This window comes from Diachasmimorpha longicaudata, chromosome 6 (assembly GCF_034640455.1).
Source record: "Diachasmimorpha longicaudata isolate KC_UGA_2023 chromosome 6, iyDiaLong2, whole genome shotgun sequence".
Classification (NCBI taxonomy): Eukaryota; Metazoa; Arthropoda; class Insecta; order Hymenoptera; family Braconidae; genus Diachasmimorpha; species Diachasmimorpha longicaudata.
In genome coordinates this window covers 2,961,042-2,978,903 of record NC_087230.1, presented here as the reverse complement: position 1 = coordinate 2,978,903, position 17,862 = coordinate 2,961,042, and the positions used below count along the sequence as shown (strand labels likewise).

General features: G+C 38.7%; 2 protein-coding genes across 2 annotated transcripts; both read right to left on the bottom strand.

The window, feature by feature from the left end:
• Window positions 1–910: 910 nt before the first annotated feature.
• On the bottom strand, window positions 911–2,513 carry LOC135163953 (uncharacterized). The gene is made up of 2 exons (XM_064123858.1): window positions 1,076–2,513; window positions 911–972 (listed from the first exon to the last, which is right to left on the bottom strand). Exons 1-2 carry the CDS (start codon window positions 2,511–2,513, stop codon window positions 911–913), a joined length of 1,500 nt encoding a protein of 499 aa, XP_063979928.1.
• A 6,921-nt stretch (window positions 2,514–9,434) lies between these two features.
• On the bottom strand, window positions 9,435–17,853 carry LOC135164110 (uncharacterized). Its single transcript, XM_064124170.1, has 4 exons — window positions 17,699–17,853; window positions 14,221–15,529; window positions 10,841–11,275; window positions 9,435–9,924 (listed from the first exon to the last, which is right to left on the bottom strand). Exons 2-4 carry the CDS (start codon window positions 15,511–15,513, stop codon window positions 9,580–9,582), a joined length of 2,073 nt encoding a protein of 690 aa, XP_063980240.1. The 5' UTR covers window positions 15,514–15,529; window positions 17,699–17,853; the 3' UTR covers window positions 9,435–9,579.
• Between the last annotated feature and the right edge of the window lie 9 nt (window positions 17,854–17,862).

The window sequence follows — 17,862 nt, the reverse complement described above, 5'->3', positions numbered from 1 at the left end:
GATTAGCGAGTTATGGAGAAGAGAGGAAATGATAGACAGATGGTGGGTGGCTACAATTTCCCCAATCCATAAAAGAGGAAAGGTGGACAGAGCGGCAAACTATCGGGGACTTTCACTGTTGGGCATAGGGTGTAAAATATTGATGGGAGTAATAGCCAGAAGACTAGGAAGGTAGTTGGAGGGGACGGAGAAATTGTCAGAGGCACAGGCAGGATTTAGGGGAAACCGAGGTACGATGGAACAGGTATTCGTACTAAATACAATAATAGGGAACAGACTGAAGAAGAAAAAAGGGAAACTGTATGTGGTATTCATGGACTTCAAGGCGGCATTTGATAAAGTGGATAGAGAAAGGCTGTCGAAAAAAATGGCCAGTTTTAGACCTCTTCACAGATATTGTTTTTGAGCTGGGCATGAGATTTTGATGAGAAGTTATGAAGAGTATTCTTCGAAATACGACATTATTGAAGGTCTAGTCGTCCTTGGACCGCTTAGATGACGGGATATGAGAACACACAACGTATTATTCTTTAATTTTACTACTTGCAGCAGCACAAATAGATGGAAACAGCCTACTTTTGCATACTTTTTATTGGCAATAGAAGACTTGGCGGCATAAGAGATTTGATGTTTAGAGGAGGCTGATGTAAGGGTGAAACTTCTAGTGTGCGATGAAGGTTCAAACAATGTGCCCCTTTATAACACAATTCTTGATAGTGTAGGAGTTCGGTGGTTGTGTTTTAGAGAGGCAGTGCTGTATCGAACTTATTACTATTTAGTCGTGGGCCTACGTATGAGGACCGGTGGCGATTCGCGTCGTGCAATCTGTTGTGAAAAAGAATGGAGGACTGGGTTTCGAACCCTCGCCGTGGAGAAAGATTTGGATTACTAAAATTTGGATTTAACCAACTCAGCCATGATGACACGCCTTTGTTGCTGGTGTGTTGAGAAGTTGATGCAGTGCATGACTTGCTACACCGTGCATTACGGGTGACCATACGAGGAAAAGTGTATTTTGCGGCTTTCAAATTTTGTCCATCTGATTAAGCGCGTTGTTACCGTATGAATGTGGTACCGATTAGGAAGTGACCAGGTGAGTGGGCTTGAAGATCATTAGGGTCTGCTGACATTGGTGTGATCGGTCTGGAGTTGCGAATCGGTTCGATTTTAATGATTAATGTGTTTAATTCCTTAAATGTCAATAAAGTGTTTCTTGTAACTCGAATTAGATGATGCTTAAAAGATTTAACGGCAGCTTCCCACATTCCACCAAAATGTGGAGAAAGCGGGGGTGTGAATTTCCATTGAATGCCTTGCTTATTGAGTTCGCGGGATATTATGTCGTCTTGCTGTGACTCTTTCAATTCATTGATGATGGCTTTCATCTCGTTGTTGGTACCTGTGAAATTTGTTCCGTTGTCTGATTCTATCGATGTGGGTCTTCCTCTCCTTGAAATGAATCTATCCAAGGCTGCTAAAAATCCAGATTTCGTGAGGTCGCTGACTAGCTCGAGATGAACGGCTTTTACGGCAAGACATATGAAAACCGCAACATAAACTTTCACGTGTCCTCGATTACGATACTTCTTTTCTTTAATCAAAAAAGGGCCGCAATAATCAACTCCCACATTGACGAAAGGTCTGATGGTTTGAGAAACTCGAGCTGTTGGCAAGTTGCCCATGATATAATGTGTTGTAGGCGGATTTGCTCGACAACAAGTAGAGCATCTGCGGATTATTTTTCTGACGAAATTTCTACCATTGAGAATCCCGTAGTTATGTCTAATGTTGTAAAGTGTGTTTTGAACTCCAGAGTGACAATTATCGAGATGAGATTTAGAGATGATCAATTCAGGAATGATACCAGTATGTGGTAAAATTAATGGATGCTGTTGATTAAATGATATCTGCGCATTCTCTAGTCTTCCTCCCACACGTAATATGCCTTGATCATCGAGAAAAGGCGTCAATTGTTTCAGTCTGATGGATTGACGCTGGCGTACTGCCTTCGTCTGTTGAAGACTTTGGATGTCTTCTTGAAAGGCTTGATGTTGGATGAGTTTGATGATGCGAGATTCAGTTTCCCTTAATTCAACTAATGTCACTCGCCCTTGCCAACGTCGATCTTTCTTTCTCGAAATGAATCTATAACAGTAAGCGAACGTGCGGATTAATTTGTCAAACGAGTGAAAGGTGTTAAACAATGATAAATCAATGATGGTTTTTAAACAAGTTATTTGTTTTGTTTCTCTATCAACAGTTGGCGCTTGTAATGGCCGGTCTGGCCACTGCTCACTTGGAAGAGTTAACCAAGTGGGCCCAGTGGTCCAGAGGTGGTTTTTTATGAATTCAATGGGCAGTTGTCCTCTGGACAAGGCATCAGCAAGATTGTCTCCTGATGATACGTGTTTCCATTTGCAATTTTCAGTTAGACGTTGGATTTCAGTGATCCTATTTTGAACAAATATTTTTAACGTGTGAGGTGGGGTCTGGATCCAGTGTAAAACAATCATAGAGTCAGTTCAGAGGACTGTCTTGGAGATAGGGATGTTTATGAAGTCTTTTACAGATTGGTATAGGTTGGCTAAAGTTTGAGCACCACATAATTCTAAACGTGGAATGCTGACTGTTTTTAAAGGTGCTACTCGGGATTTGGCGCATAGTAAAGTGATTTTAACATTTCCCTTAGAATTGATTGATCTGAGGTAAATACAGGCTCCATAACCTACTTCACTGGCATCACAAAAACCATGAATTTCATTATTGACTGAGTGTTTGATAAGGGTTTTTCGATCAAATCTCAAGTCGTTAATCAGCGACAACTGGTTACAGAAGTCAGTCCATATTGTTGCGATATGGAGAGGTATAGGTTCATCCCAGTCGACGTTAGCTAGCCATAACTGTTGAATTATAGTTTTTGCCTTTAAAATGATTGGACCTAGTAGTCCCAAAGGATCAAAAATTGCGGCGACTTCTGATAAAATTGTGCGTTTACTGATTACCTCTTTTTGTTTTATAGGCTTGGTGGTGTAATTGATGCTATCATTTTCAGAGTTCCATGAAATTCCTAATGTTTTCAAGGTTTTATCGCCGCCCAATGATAGATGTTGATTGATTCCTTCTTTTTTTAATAAATGGGTGATTTGGTTCCTTGCATTTATGGCTTCTTCGATTGAATCAAATCCAGTTAAGAGATCGTCCCCGTACATGTCTCACTGTATTATCTGTGATGCGGTTGGATAACGGGTTGCTTCATCCTTGGCTAATTGTTGCAGAGATCTGATGGCGAGAAAAGGAGCTGCTGATAGTCCAAAAGTCACTGTGTTTAATTCATATGTAGCTAAATGATTTTGTTCGTCTTTCCAGAAAATTCGTTGAAATTTGCGATCTTCTGGGCGTATCAGAAATTGTCTATACATTTTCTCAATATCTGCAGTGAGGACGTATTGGTGTGTTCTGAATCTAATCATTAAAGAAAAAATGTCATCTTGGATTGTGGGTCCAGTCAAGAGAGATTCATTCAAAGATATGCCTGTGGTAGTTTTTGCTGAAGCATCGAAAACTACTCTCAACTTGGTTGTGTTGCTGCTTTCTTTGAATACAGCATGATGGGGTTAGATAATAGCCAGGAGAATCAGTATTAATAGCTTTGGATATATGATTTAGCGTTAAATATTCGTTCATGACTGCTTCGTATTGGTTCTTCAGATTGACGTCCTTGTTGAGTCTCATTTCCAATGCCTTGAAGCGTTTGAGACCCAGATCTCTTGATTGACCCAATTCTGATGGGCAATTTTTGAACGGTAAAGCGACTACATATCTTCCTTCACTATTCCTGATGTGGTGTTTCATGAAATGATCTTCAGCAGCTTTTTCGTTGGGTGACAATTGTTTGATATCTGTACCTTGTTCTATTTCCCAAAATCTACTTAGATCAAAATTGGTATTTATATTAAAGGCTTGTTGTAGTGTTGAATGATTAATCATGCTTCCACCGACCACCCAGCCTAGTCGAGTTTTTTGTAATATAATGTTGGATCTGCCATCATTGCTGAGATGGTATTGCCCACCGGTAAATAAAAACAGGCTCGGTCCCGAGCCGAGTAACATGTCTACAGGTCGCGGTTTATAAAATTCTGGATCGGCCATTTGGACATTTGGAGGTATTTTGATGGATTCCCGTTGAATGGTTTGAGTTGGGGTAAGGCCGCAGATTTGCGGAATTGTCAAGCATTGAAATTCTCCTTGATATTTTCGATTCATTGATTGTAATTTTACCGACACGAGATGTTTAGTATGAGTGGAGAGCCCGTTGAGAACTCCGACTGGTACAGAACAAGCCTTTTTTGGAATTCCCAGGGTTTATACCAATTTTTCCGAAATGAAATTAGCTGTTGAGGCGGTGTCTAGTATGATTCTACAAGGCACTGGTCGATTGTGTTTGTCTTTCAAGTTTACCATAGCGCTCAGTATTATTTGATCAATTGGTGGATTGTTAATTAATGTGATCTGTTCAGTTACCTGGTCGGTTAGTCAACTGGCTTGATTTTTCTCTCGTGAATCACTCAGAGTGGTATTGATATCGGCTGCTGTGCTGGTTTCGACTCGTTCCGTTTTCTTGGGGGTGAATGAAGCGTGTAAAAGCGTATTGTGTCTTCCGCAACATTGACGGCAATTTGATGATGAATAACAATCACTGCTTCGATGATTATTTCTCAGGCAATTATAACAGAAATTTCGATCTTTTATAATTTGTAACCGTTGAGATGCTGATAGTGACTTGAATTTCTCACATTTGAAGAGTGGATGTAAGTCTTTGTTGCATACTGGACAATCTTTTCCTAATGTTTCGGTGTTGGTTAAAAATGCTCGTGCGAAAGTTCTTTTAAATGCTTTCTTCTCACTGGACGGGTGATTGTCTGTTGATGAGTTGTGTGAGATAGCCTTGTCAGTTGTTTCCCGACTCGCTAATCTGGCTGCCTTGTGTGCTAGAAATTCCAAAAATTCATCGAGTTTCGGGAATTTATTTTTCTCTAGAACCTTGTCCTCTCGTCTCCTGTTGAACGATGTAGAGCGTTCTCTAGGATAATTACAATAATTTCCTCAGACAGATTTACGTCCATCACTTTGAGCATCTCGATGTGTTGGCGATGTGTTGGCATCTATGAGTTTGGAGAGTCCTGTCGCTGTTTCTCGTTCCTGTTTAAGGGGTTATTCTCATGTGAACGCCTATATTTTACCACTTTTTCGGAATTTTTTTTTATGCGACAACAAACTTCAATCATGTTGATTTTTCAATATATTTTTATTTGTATTTTGAAATATACGAAAAAAATTTTTTTTTCCGTTTTTTACATTTTTAACATATATTTTTTTTAAGTCAAAGTAGTCCCCAACAAAAAAAGGTATTTCACTGGTCAAGGTGATAGCGGCTGTTCATGTTGTCTGACATAAAAAAATCGAATGGATTATTATTCAGTAGATCTGCGGCTATCGTCCCTACCAAATATAATCAATTTCATTAAAAACAAAAAAAAATATCGAACTTCAAAAAAAAAATCACGAAAATCTCCTTCTTTTTCGTTACAAATCGTTTAAAAAAAATATGAAGATATTGTCGAAAATAAACAATTGTGGTAGGGACGATAACTATAAATGAGTAGAAGAACATATGTAAATTTTAAAGCAATCGGTTGAATACTTTTTCTTGTAGGATCTTGACCGTTTCAGAAAATGATGATTCGAGAAAAACGCGTTTAAAGTTTAAAGCCTGGTAGACAATCGCTTACGACACGTCGGCGACTATGAGCTGTAACTTATCAAATACTATGAATTTCGGTCTGAATTTTTCACAGCATGTTTTCAATAGGTTTTACTGTCAAAATATCAAAAAAAAAAAATCGATTTTTTGAAGTGCTCACATGAGAATAACCCCTTAACGGATTGAAGCAGTAAACGAATATGTCTGGAGATGATTAAACGTCGATTTGAATAAGTTTCCTCAATCAGGTTTCTCGCCCTTGCGTAGTTCTCATTTGTGATTGCTAACATTTTGATCTTATCCTGAGCTGGTCCAGTTAATGCACCGCGATAATATGTCAATTTATTGACGTCGCTGAGATCTTCTCGATTATGAATCATGGAGTCGAACTCTCCTTTGAATGATAAATAATGTTCGTAATCACCGTTGAATTTGGGTAACGAAGGTTCTGGTAATTTTACCTTCCTACGGCTGATTGCATTTGCGCTGCTCATCACCGATTGAGTTCTTGAAACCGTTGGCACTTCTCCTGTCCATCGCCTTCAATCTTTCGTAGTGTGCTATGTTATCTAGATAACTATTTTCAATGTCGTAAGCAGCTTCGATTGCGTGATGTTCATAATCTGGATCCAATGTAGCCAATTCTTCCAATAATTCTTCGTGGCTTTTCAAAGCATCCTCATATTTCTGCATCTTCTGATCGATTTTTTCAGCTTCAGGAGGTGCATTATCGTAGATGGAAAGAAATTTTTGTAATTTGGTATTTTCCGCTTTCCATATTTTCATTCGCTTGAGAGTTGATTGAATTCAAATATTTCTTTCCTCCAGATCTTCCATCTTGGAATGTTATTTTATGTTCAAACACTGCACTCTTACTTGTTTATTGTTCTTTTGTCGTCTGTTATTCGTCGAACGATTTATTTCCCTTCTAAGTCTTTTCAAAGTTCGTTCATCTATTTTTATAATCCGGCTCGAAGGACCAAAATTATGTGCCAGCAATCGAAAAAATGATTGTGACACTTTCGAGTTAATAAATTAATTTCACTCGAAAGTATTTATTTGTAAAGTATGTATTTATTTGTTTATTTTTGATTTTATCTTACTGACAGTTGTCACGGGTGTTTGAACAAAGAATAAAAATGCACTTATGGTTTGATTTCACTTTTCATTTAATCACAAGTTTGAATTTTTCACATTTGCACTGTTATTATCGGTTTATAAAGAGAACTAGGTTTTTCTAATGGGACCAACTCTGATAATCGAAGCTAATCTCAAAATGAAGTCTTGGGAAGAAATTGGACACTCGCGATGTGGTTCGATTATTTGCCTACTTGGTCCTCTTTTTCCCTACACTCCCTCCTCAATTACTTCCCGAGAGGGGTAACTAGTTTCGTAAATTTTAAGAAGGGATGAAAATTGTAGTTCTGATTGGTGGGAGGTTTCTGTAGGAGGGTCTGCATGCAAGGAGAAGAATTTTTGCTCTTCGACCTTTGGGTTTTTAATAAGGGGAATTCCCAGGTCCCGTTGCGGTCCCGAGGCTTGTGAGGAGATTACTGACCGGTTGCAAAGGATCAAGCTGTAAAATAAGCGGAACGAGGGAAATTTTGGTAGAAACCCTTTTTTTTGATAGGGAACGATTTATCTTGATTTATAGAAGTGTCTGAAGGATTTTTGAAAATGAATTTTACCCTGTTTATGACATAAGTGGTGGGACTGGTTCCGAGATGATGTTAAAGGTTTTGAGTGTTCAGCAGATGTTTTTCTTGGGGAATTCCCTCGAGGTGGTGATTTAGAAATAACGTTTCAACAAACAATTTCCCATATTTTCATCGCGAAGTGTCCATTTTTCCCATTCAACGTTGACATCAATAAATATAATTATTTTGTTGTGGTAATATTATTAATGAACAGTTGATATGCAACAACGTATTAAGAACGCACGGGGCGATTTGGCAGGATTATTGAATGACTGTTTTCCGGTAAGATTTCACGTTAGCAGATATGATGCACAAAAATTTAGCTATTTCTAATCTTTTCTCACATATTTCTGACATCCATATCTCTCCGAATTCCTTTTAGCTATAAATGTGAAAGGAGCGTTTCAAATCATCGAACATCGTTGTGCAGAAGTTGTCCCCATTAAACTGTTGGGACAGCGCCGAATAGGCTTCAAACATCAACGAGAACATTGATACATGTAACTCTGTAGGCGTCCTTAATGCGAATCCGAATAGAAGATTCCCATTTTCAGAAAATCCTCAAATAAAGGAACTTATCCTGGATTTGGTCTGATGGAGTAGTACATGGAAAATTTCTCAAAAGTCTGGATATACGCTCCTACTTTGTGTTTGACGAGTACAGCTAACAGGAAATGCTCTCTTTAAAGTGTACAAAGTAATCGCCTCTCAATCGTATTCGGGTCCGGCCTTATTCATTGGCTTAGGCGCTACTTTATTTCATGTCTATGATTGACGATCAAGAAGATTCCGCTGTGAAAGTTGTGCTTGAAGTTTCTTTATAATCGCAAGCAATCTCCCGTGGAATGTCTGTTCTGATAACGTTAACTTTCAAAATAAAACTTCACTTCCCAGATCGGCCCTCGTAAATTACGTTTCTGTTGGGATGTAAAATACGAGGTCCAACCTCATGATTTATGCTTCTTTCATCGTGATTGACGAGATCTCCATCACGGTTATTAAATCAAAAAAAATTGACAAGTGTCACATTGCTCAAATTTTCCATTAGCGTTCTGCAACTGCAAACATTCAGAGTAACTTGATACCCGCAGTTTTTTTATCGGTTTGATACGCTTCTTTCGCTATATTTTCGAAATTGCTTTGGGCTCAGATAACTCAGAATCATGTAAAACAAAGTATTTATAATAGCAAAAAAGTTTTTTTTTCGATTGCATTGGCGATTTCATCAATCAAGGATTTAACGTGATTGAAATTTCGTAAATTACGAGGAAATGAGCGGAAATCACGAGGTTGGACCTCGTATTTTACATCCCAGCAGAAACGTAATTTACGAGGGCGGATCTCGGAAGTGTGTTGCTAGCTAGTGTGAAGTTGGCGGCGCGAGGCGAAGGCGAGGGCTAATAATCACACGAGTTAACCCTTTTAGTTCCGGGCGAAATCGAGGTGCCTATTTCGCAAGTACAGCTGGAGCCGATATATCGGCTCCCGGCACTAAAAGGGTTAAAACACCCCGTTGCATGTGTATCCGAACTATAGTTTTTGTTAGTGATGTTACGCTCAGAGGGTGGCAAACTCTGCCATTTTTGACACGGGCTGAATGTAGCAGCAGTGACAAAAACATAATTTACGAGGTCGGATTTAGTAATTTATGTTTTCAAAATCTTAATTTGCGTTTTCAAAATCGTAGTTTCCGTGTTTACAAATCACTTAAATTACGTTTTTAATCTCCTATTTTACGATTATTATCTTCTGTGTGCAAGACAAGTAATTTCCGAGATAGCCTCTCCAATACTTCCAATAAAAGGAATGATAACATTCCAAATAAATAAAAACTGCCGTATCAAAGTGGAACAAGAAAACTCCTGAAAAATGTTATTATTCCACCACTCCAACACAAGAGTCCTGATTTTTCTGTTTTCTAAATAGGTTCATAAAATCATAAATCTACGTTTTTAAACATTCAACGAATAAATCAATTAAAATTATCTTCATCTGGAATATATTGAGATTAATCAAAGAAATACTTTGACAGTCACGATAAATTAATCTGAAAATTATTCTGAATAATGTACGATATTTAAAAACTCTCATTTCAATGAATAAAATATTTTCTTCATTGGATTAAATGACGATCGAATGGGATCTGCTGCTTCTCGCGTCGACCTCTTTACCCTCCCTGGGAGTCTCGTAATCACTGAGAGAGCTCGTTGTGGGGCTCATAGTTTTTCTGCGTCCACGTCGAGTCTCGTCAACTTGTCGCAGAATTCTATGGAGAGGGCTGCGTTCCCTCCCTGAAATCGGCGATGCTGTTAAATTTTGCGAGCTCCTGTATTTGTAGGGATGAATTCTGCGTGGAGATCCTAGCTGATCAGTACTTCTGCGCCTGGCAGACTTGAGCTTCACACTTTTCAGCATGTCCAGGGACACCACTGGACCCTTGGCAGTCAGTGGTGTTCTTAATGGATCCTGCAAAACAAATGACAAGAGATGTTTTAGAAGATCACGTATAAAAAATCACATTAATTGCTTAGAAAATTATGTATGAATTTTATTTTCTATTCGTATACCTCTTCGGGTTTCCCGAAGGTCAAGGGGATACCTCACACGGAGGGAAAAACCTATCCAGGTACAGTCGTCTTTTTGACGAGACTAGCAGTCGGCCGACAAAGTGGGAGACTAACGTTACAAATTTTTTATCACCGTCGCCGGGAGTCGAATCCGGATCTATAGCATACTCGTCTGGCACTCTAACTGCAAGGCCACTACTGTCGGTTAAAATCATATATGATTTGAAGTCTGTGTCTATACTTCCAGCGTATACCCGTATCCTTTCCAATGAGGAGAAGAACATTGTCGGCAAACCATGTAACAGGCGGAAACCTGATCCTTCTTACGACCGATACGGCCCAACTGAAGGTATTACACAGTATTAGCATCAACATAATCCAAGTTATACTAGTCAAAAGCAACAGTGGTAGCGCGAACTCCTGACAAAAATTGTATTTCTATACACGTGTCAACATACGAGCTTCTTGGTTAACTAACGTAACCGGAAACCAACCTTTGCTCTCTTTGGAATTCGGTATTTTGGATTTTAGCCGTTTTGGTAGCAAATGTTCTGACGCTCAATAATTCACAGAATTCTGTATTGGATACGGAGAGCAGCATATCAAGTTCCTCTCGCAGAGAGACGAGATATGTCACAGTAAGTCATATGTGTTTGATGATTTTCTTGCTTGGCTACTGGTGAATTATTCCCGTTATTCCCTTACGAGAAACGATATCTTGAACATAATCGTGTTCTTTCAGGAAAATTCCGAGAAGGGTACATTTTTATACCTAATTTTAAGGTTTCAAATTTCAGCAAATCGTATTTACTTACTTTTTGCGCTGGAGGTGCTTTCTTCAGTGTGACCTTGAGGATGTCTTCAAGGGTGATGGACGGCCTGCCTTCCAAGGGAGTTGAGCATGTTCTCTTTGGTAATTTTTTCACCGACCTCAATGGCGTTTTCGGAGTCTTCACGAATAATGCGGGCAGGGGTGGTGGTGGGGGTGGCGGGGGCGGCGGTGGAGGAGGAGGAAGGCCCGGGAGTCCACCTAGTGGTGGCAGTGGTGATGGGAGTTGTGGTGTAAAAGGTGAGGGTCCAACTGTAGCTGGCATTTTCAAATTCGATTTAAATATCTCCAGCGCCTCTGATATGGACTTTAATTCTGTTGTGACGGTCGTGGTACTACTCAGTAATTGCTTGTTTGTATTTTTCAATTCCTGAACTTCTTTGCTCAATGTTAAGAGACTCTGATGATTCCTCAAAGACGTCTGAAAAGATCAAATGAGATATTACTGACGATGAAGAGGATAATAATGAAGTTGTATGGCGGCTGTTATATAAATAATTTTCCGTAAAGTTTATCTCTAAAATTGTTTAGCGTTTCCGAAAATTGTACCAAAATTAGAAATTGAAACACCATTTGAATTTTTCCAGAATATTCTGGTGACTCTGGTAAATAAAATATTATCAGTGGCGTAAGTTGGCCAGTTGAGCTCTACGAGAAACATATCTCACATGGAATTTGAGTATTGTCTTCTCATCCCTGTTGAGAAACTAGGCCAATAAGGAATTCTTATTGGCCTAGTTTATTGGCGCGCTTATTTCCTTGTGGATCCAACTAGATGAGATATTGGTATCATACCCAATAATTTTTCTGCCGATATGTTAGGGCTTGATATTTGACAAAATTCGCAACTTCGAGAACGTCGATAATATCGTAACAGTTCCATTAATATTGTGGACTACTGCCACCGCGATCGCAACGTTAATACTCGCCATGCTATACTCTTCCCTTTATATCTATTTAATATCTGTGGTGACTGTCTCTCTACTACACTCTGTCATTCCGATGAAAAATTCTCCAAACATGTCTACTCCCAATCCAGACCCTCTTAGCGTCCTCCCTACCATAGAAATTTGGGGAATAACCCAGAACCGTCCAAACCATAAACCCAGCTGTCCTGTCCGCCTGGCTGGCATCACGACGTCACGAGTCACGAATACGGTGCCGAGCCAATCCCAGACCTGGAATTCGTACGCATCCACTCTACCAAGTTTCAAGCAATGAGCGCCTAGACTCCTACACTTCCCCTCTGCTAATTCCCTACCAATCACACTTCTACACTCTCCTTAAAATTTCGCACTTTCCCAATCCTCAACACACTGTCTCACCAGCCATCACTTGGACACTCCACACCGTTCCGGATAGGAAGGAACATCAAGAGGACAAGCCATACTTAAGGCCAACTCTCAAACATTGTAGCGTGGAGAGAGTTAATAAAACGATTCTTCGCTCGTACCCTGGCGTTATTTCCTCATCACCTGCTCACCTCGACACATGAGCATTCTCTCTGTGTAGTATTTCTTCATTTCATATATGCCCCACTCGGGATTTTATATTATATTTGTGGTAATCATGGGCTGACTTTCCTCTCCGACCGTGTCGCCTTTATCCGAGGACCTGTCTAGCACGTACAGACTCTCCTGGTGACCACGAAAAACCATGAAAAACCATAGCAATTATTGGTGTTTAGACTTCCCTTCAACGGTTTCCGAAAGATGGTAAATTTCAGTGCCCTAAGCCTCACAGGTCTCGGCGTTCGGCCGAGCGCTTTATCCAATTTGGCCACCATCATTGATAACATCAGTATCGTCCTTATTTTCATTATTAAGATGGGTATAACTAATGCACCTCACTTTATTGCTTCTTCAATTTTCAAACTTCAATAAGGAATTACCTGCTTCTAAATTTTTCTGTGACCATTTAATATATAATTCATCCCAATGGATCCATTGCACTGGTGAACACGCGCAAATCGAACGGAGTAATAGCTTTCATCAAAATTTTATTGACTCACATCAATAAACCGTTTCAAAACTTCACACTAATAAGAAATGCTAGACAGTCGTCCCCCTCCCATTTTGATGGACTTTATAGGGGAGGAGGAAGCGAAATGGACCACGAATATACATGCATTTTCTCTGAATTTCTAAAAATTTAAGGCACATTGGGAGAAAAACCAAGAGGATCTCGTCGCGGTTGAGGTATTCACTGAGAAAAACAGTTGATAGTCGTTTCCTCTTGGAATTGCCTCATTATCAACGTAATTAACCCTTAGCGCTCCGTTGGCTCCGGTACGGAGCCAACTGTCATTTGCTCCGTAACTCCGTGGGCTCCGCTGCGGAGCCCAATCGTTCCGCTGCGAAAATGTGCCGGAGTTGCTGGTAGGCAGTGGTACAAAAACGTGCGGAGCGCTAAGGGTTAAGATTTTGAAATTCGAGGGAAAAATAATCCCTTAACTTCTCCGCTACAAGATTCATCCAGATTTTTCCCTCTATGAATAGCAAGATGAATTTTAGTTTCTTAACATTTGTTTAATCTGCAGGGTTACGACGTTTTCAGCTGATGAACCTGTGCAATTCCGCGGTTATTAGTGTGATCCATTAAGAAAAATATTGTAAATTGTTATTTATCATCATTACCATAATTTATAATTAATTATGGTTTAATTATGGAAATTAATACGGTATTATTATTTATTATGGCTTAATAGGTATGGGTATGGTGATATTATGGTTTAATTATGGAAATTAATACGATATTATTATTTTCATTTGTTATTATTTTGATTATCTGAAAAAAACTCGTCCCCATTGATAAATGGCTCCTCATCCCTAGTTTCTATCTCCCTCTACTAGCATTCGTGAATTTACTTTACAAATCATAATTTTTGCAATATATGTATATATATTTTCGTATTTCTTTTTTCACTTTTTATTTTGCCCCCTCCTCCCCTATATGTTATAGAGGACTAAAAATGAATAGATAGGTATTTCCATTCCATTTCCAGTGATCGTTCTGATAATACTGATCTGGCGCACAATTTTTAGTATTTTAGGGTCATTGGGTGTCGAAGAAATGCGTAGTGAAACGGAGTTTTGCGTGAATCGCGACAATTACGTTACACCCTCAAGTATTCTGTTCTTCAACTAAATCTCACTCTCTTTACAAGTGAAAAAAAGTTAAAACAATATAGTTAATGTAACGAAGAAAACTAATGAAAGTATATATGTCAATACTACTATTCATTTATGAATATTTTACTATTTGTGTTAAGAGTTTTCGGAGCTAGTTCACGAACGCAATACGTTTTTTTCTCACGTTTGTAATTGAAAAGAAAAAAAGCTACATCAAAATCAATAGTAAACTCACTTTAGCCAATTCCATCAAAAGGTCGTTGATGCTCTCCGAGATCCTTACAGCTATCCTCTCATTCTCCTTCCTGACGACCTCAACCACCTTATCCAACGCATCTACCGGTGATTTCCTGCTCATAGCCTGGGAATTAAAACCCTCCCTAAAGACGATTCCATACTTTTTCAAAAGTGCCAAGACACTCCTACCAATCCACTCGATGGTCACCAGGACCCTCTCCAAAGGTGGCCACCACTCTGTAACCCCCATTCTATATCCCTGCGCCTTAATTACACTACCATTCATTATTGAATGGTCTTCTACTGTGACTTGAGAATCACTCAATTCCATCGTCACAGAAATGGTTTTGCATCCAGATTCAACGATCTTGGGAGTCGGCCAACTGAGCATCGATCTTTGTTGGGACTCTACAATTACCTCATCACAACCAGTCCCATATTTTAAAGTATTATCGCTAGCTTTGTTTGTTTTTTTACTGGGTATCTTGATCTCATCAAAGTTCAAGGTCGTTATGCACTTCTTGGAAGGTGGAGAAGTCGTGAAGGTCAAATCGAAGTATTCATTTCGAGAATCCTCGCCACCATCGATCGCCTTAACTGAGGAGGCTAAAGAAAGTGCGGTTGTTTGATTGGTTGTTGTCATTGGCTGAAGATTCTTCGATAAAGTCTCACTTTTATCGTAATACTCCATTTCTTTCTTTATCTGTGAAAAATTTTCTTTTAATATCTTGAGCTCGGCGAGGTCATTGCCGATCGCCTTTGGAGTATCAAAATACCTCCGGTGAGGGGAATCCGCCGTCGATGGACAACAGCTCGGTATCTTGACGATTTCTTCGCATCTTTCCTGTTCCATGTCTAATGCAGCTGGTTTTTCATTCTGGCGCTCCAACGATTCCATTTTACGGTACAAGAAATCTTTGGGACTCGCGGAATGTCCCATAAATGATATTTCGTTCTTAATTGTGTCAATGGAAGTAGTTCGTTCGAGGGTGTCCCTGTAGCTCTTTGGATAATTGACATCGTTTTTGAGGTCTTCTTCGGCGTCCTCATCGGGTATGTCGAGGTTGAGCTTGAGTTTTGGGGCTCTGGGGAGGATTTTGGGACTGAGCTCTTTGATGCAGAGGGGCTCTGGCCCTTTAAAACGAAGTGACTCTGGTGATTTCCCGACGTCAGTAATTTCGGAGTCGATTGGACTCTTCGTTAAGGATTTTGGCGGTTGTGGCGGAGAATGGAATACATTTGCGGTTTTCCGCATTTGTCTCAGCCGTTGGGAGAATCTTCGGGGCGTCATTTGTATGCGAGGACGACTGAAATGATAAACATTGAACGAATTTTTAATGCAGTTTTCGATTAAGTGGGTAATAGTGACACGAAACAAAAGGAACATTCATGCAGTTATTAAATTATTTTTTAATATTGACTTTTTTTATGAATATAACGTGGTAGGGTATCATCCAAGTTACTGTATGATATTCAATTGAAAACTTTCTTTAGTACAATTATTGCCTATTGTTAGACCTTTTCGGGGTTTTACCATTTGTACCCATTCCCTCCGCCGACCCCCTATACCACATCGACCGAAGGGTTCGGGAAAACCGAGAGGCCACTCATTTGAAAATTTGTTGAGACAACAATTGCCGATTTTATATGATTTCAAAGGGATTCCGATTATTTCTATTGGAGTTTGCATTTCGAATGTTTGTCAAAAATTAATGTTCAGATGGAATGAATAGGTCTTTGTACGATTAGTATTTTTGTTATTCTGGTGTTTCCACTTGAGATGGGAAAACATTTTTATGAGAGAAAATTTTAGAAAGTTTGGGGTGATGTGTATGCTCTGTTTTCTTGGATGTATACAGAAGTGCATGAGTGGGACCATTGTTGTTGAGAGCCTGCAGGTCCAGGGTGTTGTATTCCTTCAGTATTTTAGTTAGTTCCTTTAAGGAAATGAAGCAGAGCGGTTGTGCCTTTCCAGTATAAAATAAAAGAATAAAACGGGATTCGCCCGTATAAATCATTTACAATTATCCCATTTCCAATAATTTCAGGCAATTATCAATTTCATCCGATTTCAGGGAAGTTTTGCAGTGATTTCAAATATTTTAGTACATCTAGTTTATTTATTACTCGTTTTACCGTTGCTTATATTACAATTTTCCATTTGACCATTCTTTCTTCGAGGCATGAGTCTTGATTACTTGGATTTTTCTCTATTTATCCCTTTAATCACGAATATGGTGATAATCAGCGACCGGAATCGCGATCTTGGAGGCCATTATGTGTTTGTCTCGATGATTGATAAAATTCTCGAATATTTGAATGAAAAATAAATATCATTCTATAGGAAAAACAGTATGGGTTGCCTGTCGACTATCAGACTTCATATGTGATAGAAAAAAATACAATTCATGTGTTATTCAAGCGTGAACTTGATTTGATTAAAAAAAATTAATCGGACACCCAGAAAAAACAAGTGGTAAAATATGAGACTCAAAACGTAATTTACGATTTTGAAAATGTATATTGCGACATCTGACTTCGTAAATTACGTTTTTCTGGCACGTAAAATACGAGATTCAACCTCGTGATTTACGCCTTTTCGTGTTACTTACGATCACGTAATTACGTTAAATTCTGAATTGATTAAATAATAAATGCAATCGAGAAGAAAATTTTTTTTTTTTAATGTGAAATCTTCGTGTCTTAGATGGCTTTTAATCATCTGGGCCCAATTGTGGAAGACATGTTTTCAAAAATTCGTTAAGCCAATTTCAAAAATTTTGCGCAAGATGCTTATGTAACAAATAAAATTTTCTATTAACGGTTTACAACGGTAGAGATTCAGAGTAATTTGACGTTTGTGAGTTTTTAATGGGTGAAATAAGCGTCTCTCCCGATATTTGCGAAATGGCCTTCAAAAATTTCTGAAAAATGACTCTGAAAGTTAGACACAGATGATTCAGAATTATCTAAAACGTAAAGATTACATATTGGCAAAATAAGTTTTTTTTCGGTGGCAGTTACGACTTCATTAATCAAGGATTTTATGTGATTGAGATCTCGTAAATGTAGAGGAAAGACGCATAAATAATGAGGTTGGACATTGTATTTTACGTCTTAGATAAACGTAATTTATGAGGTCGGATCTCTTCATTTACATGTTCAAAACGTCTTGTATTTTACGATCAATTTTTCCTATGTGGAAACTTCAACTTCAATTATCCTTTTTACGTCATTAGACCGGATAAATCACGATTCTATCATTCCTGCACTCGATTAGATGACAGTTTGTCGGAATCACTAACAGAGAATATTGTACGTCAAACGTGAGTTAAAGTATAACCTGATGAATGTGATTATAACCCATATTCAGTAAATGATAATTTCATCACCTAATGGCATGGTATACTATTGCCATAAACTGCAAAACAATGCGGAAAACATAAAAACTCATTCGATATTGGTCATTTTATTACCTTATTATTATTCACAGAATAGCTCTCAGTCGAAATGAACTTTGAACAGATTATTTCACAAAGTTCATCCTCATGTTTGTCAGTTACTTGCACAAAGGACACAATCAAACTGATTTCTCTCAATTCTATTCAACTATATTAACCTATTCGAGGCATTTCGTGGG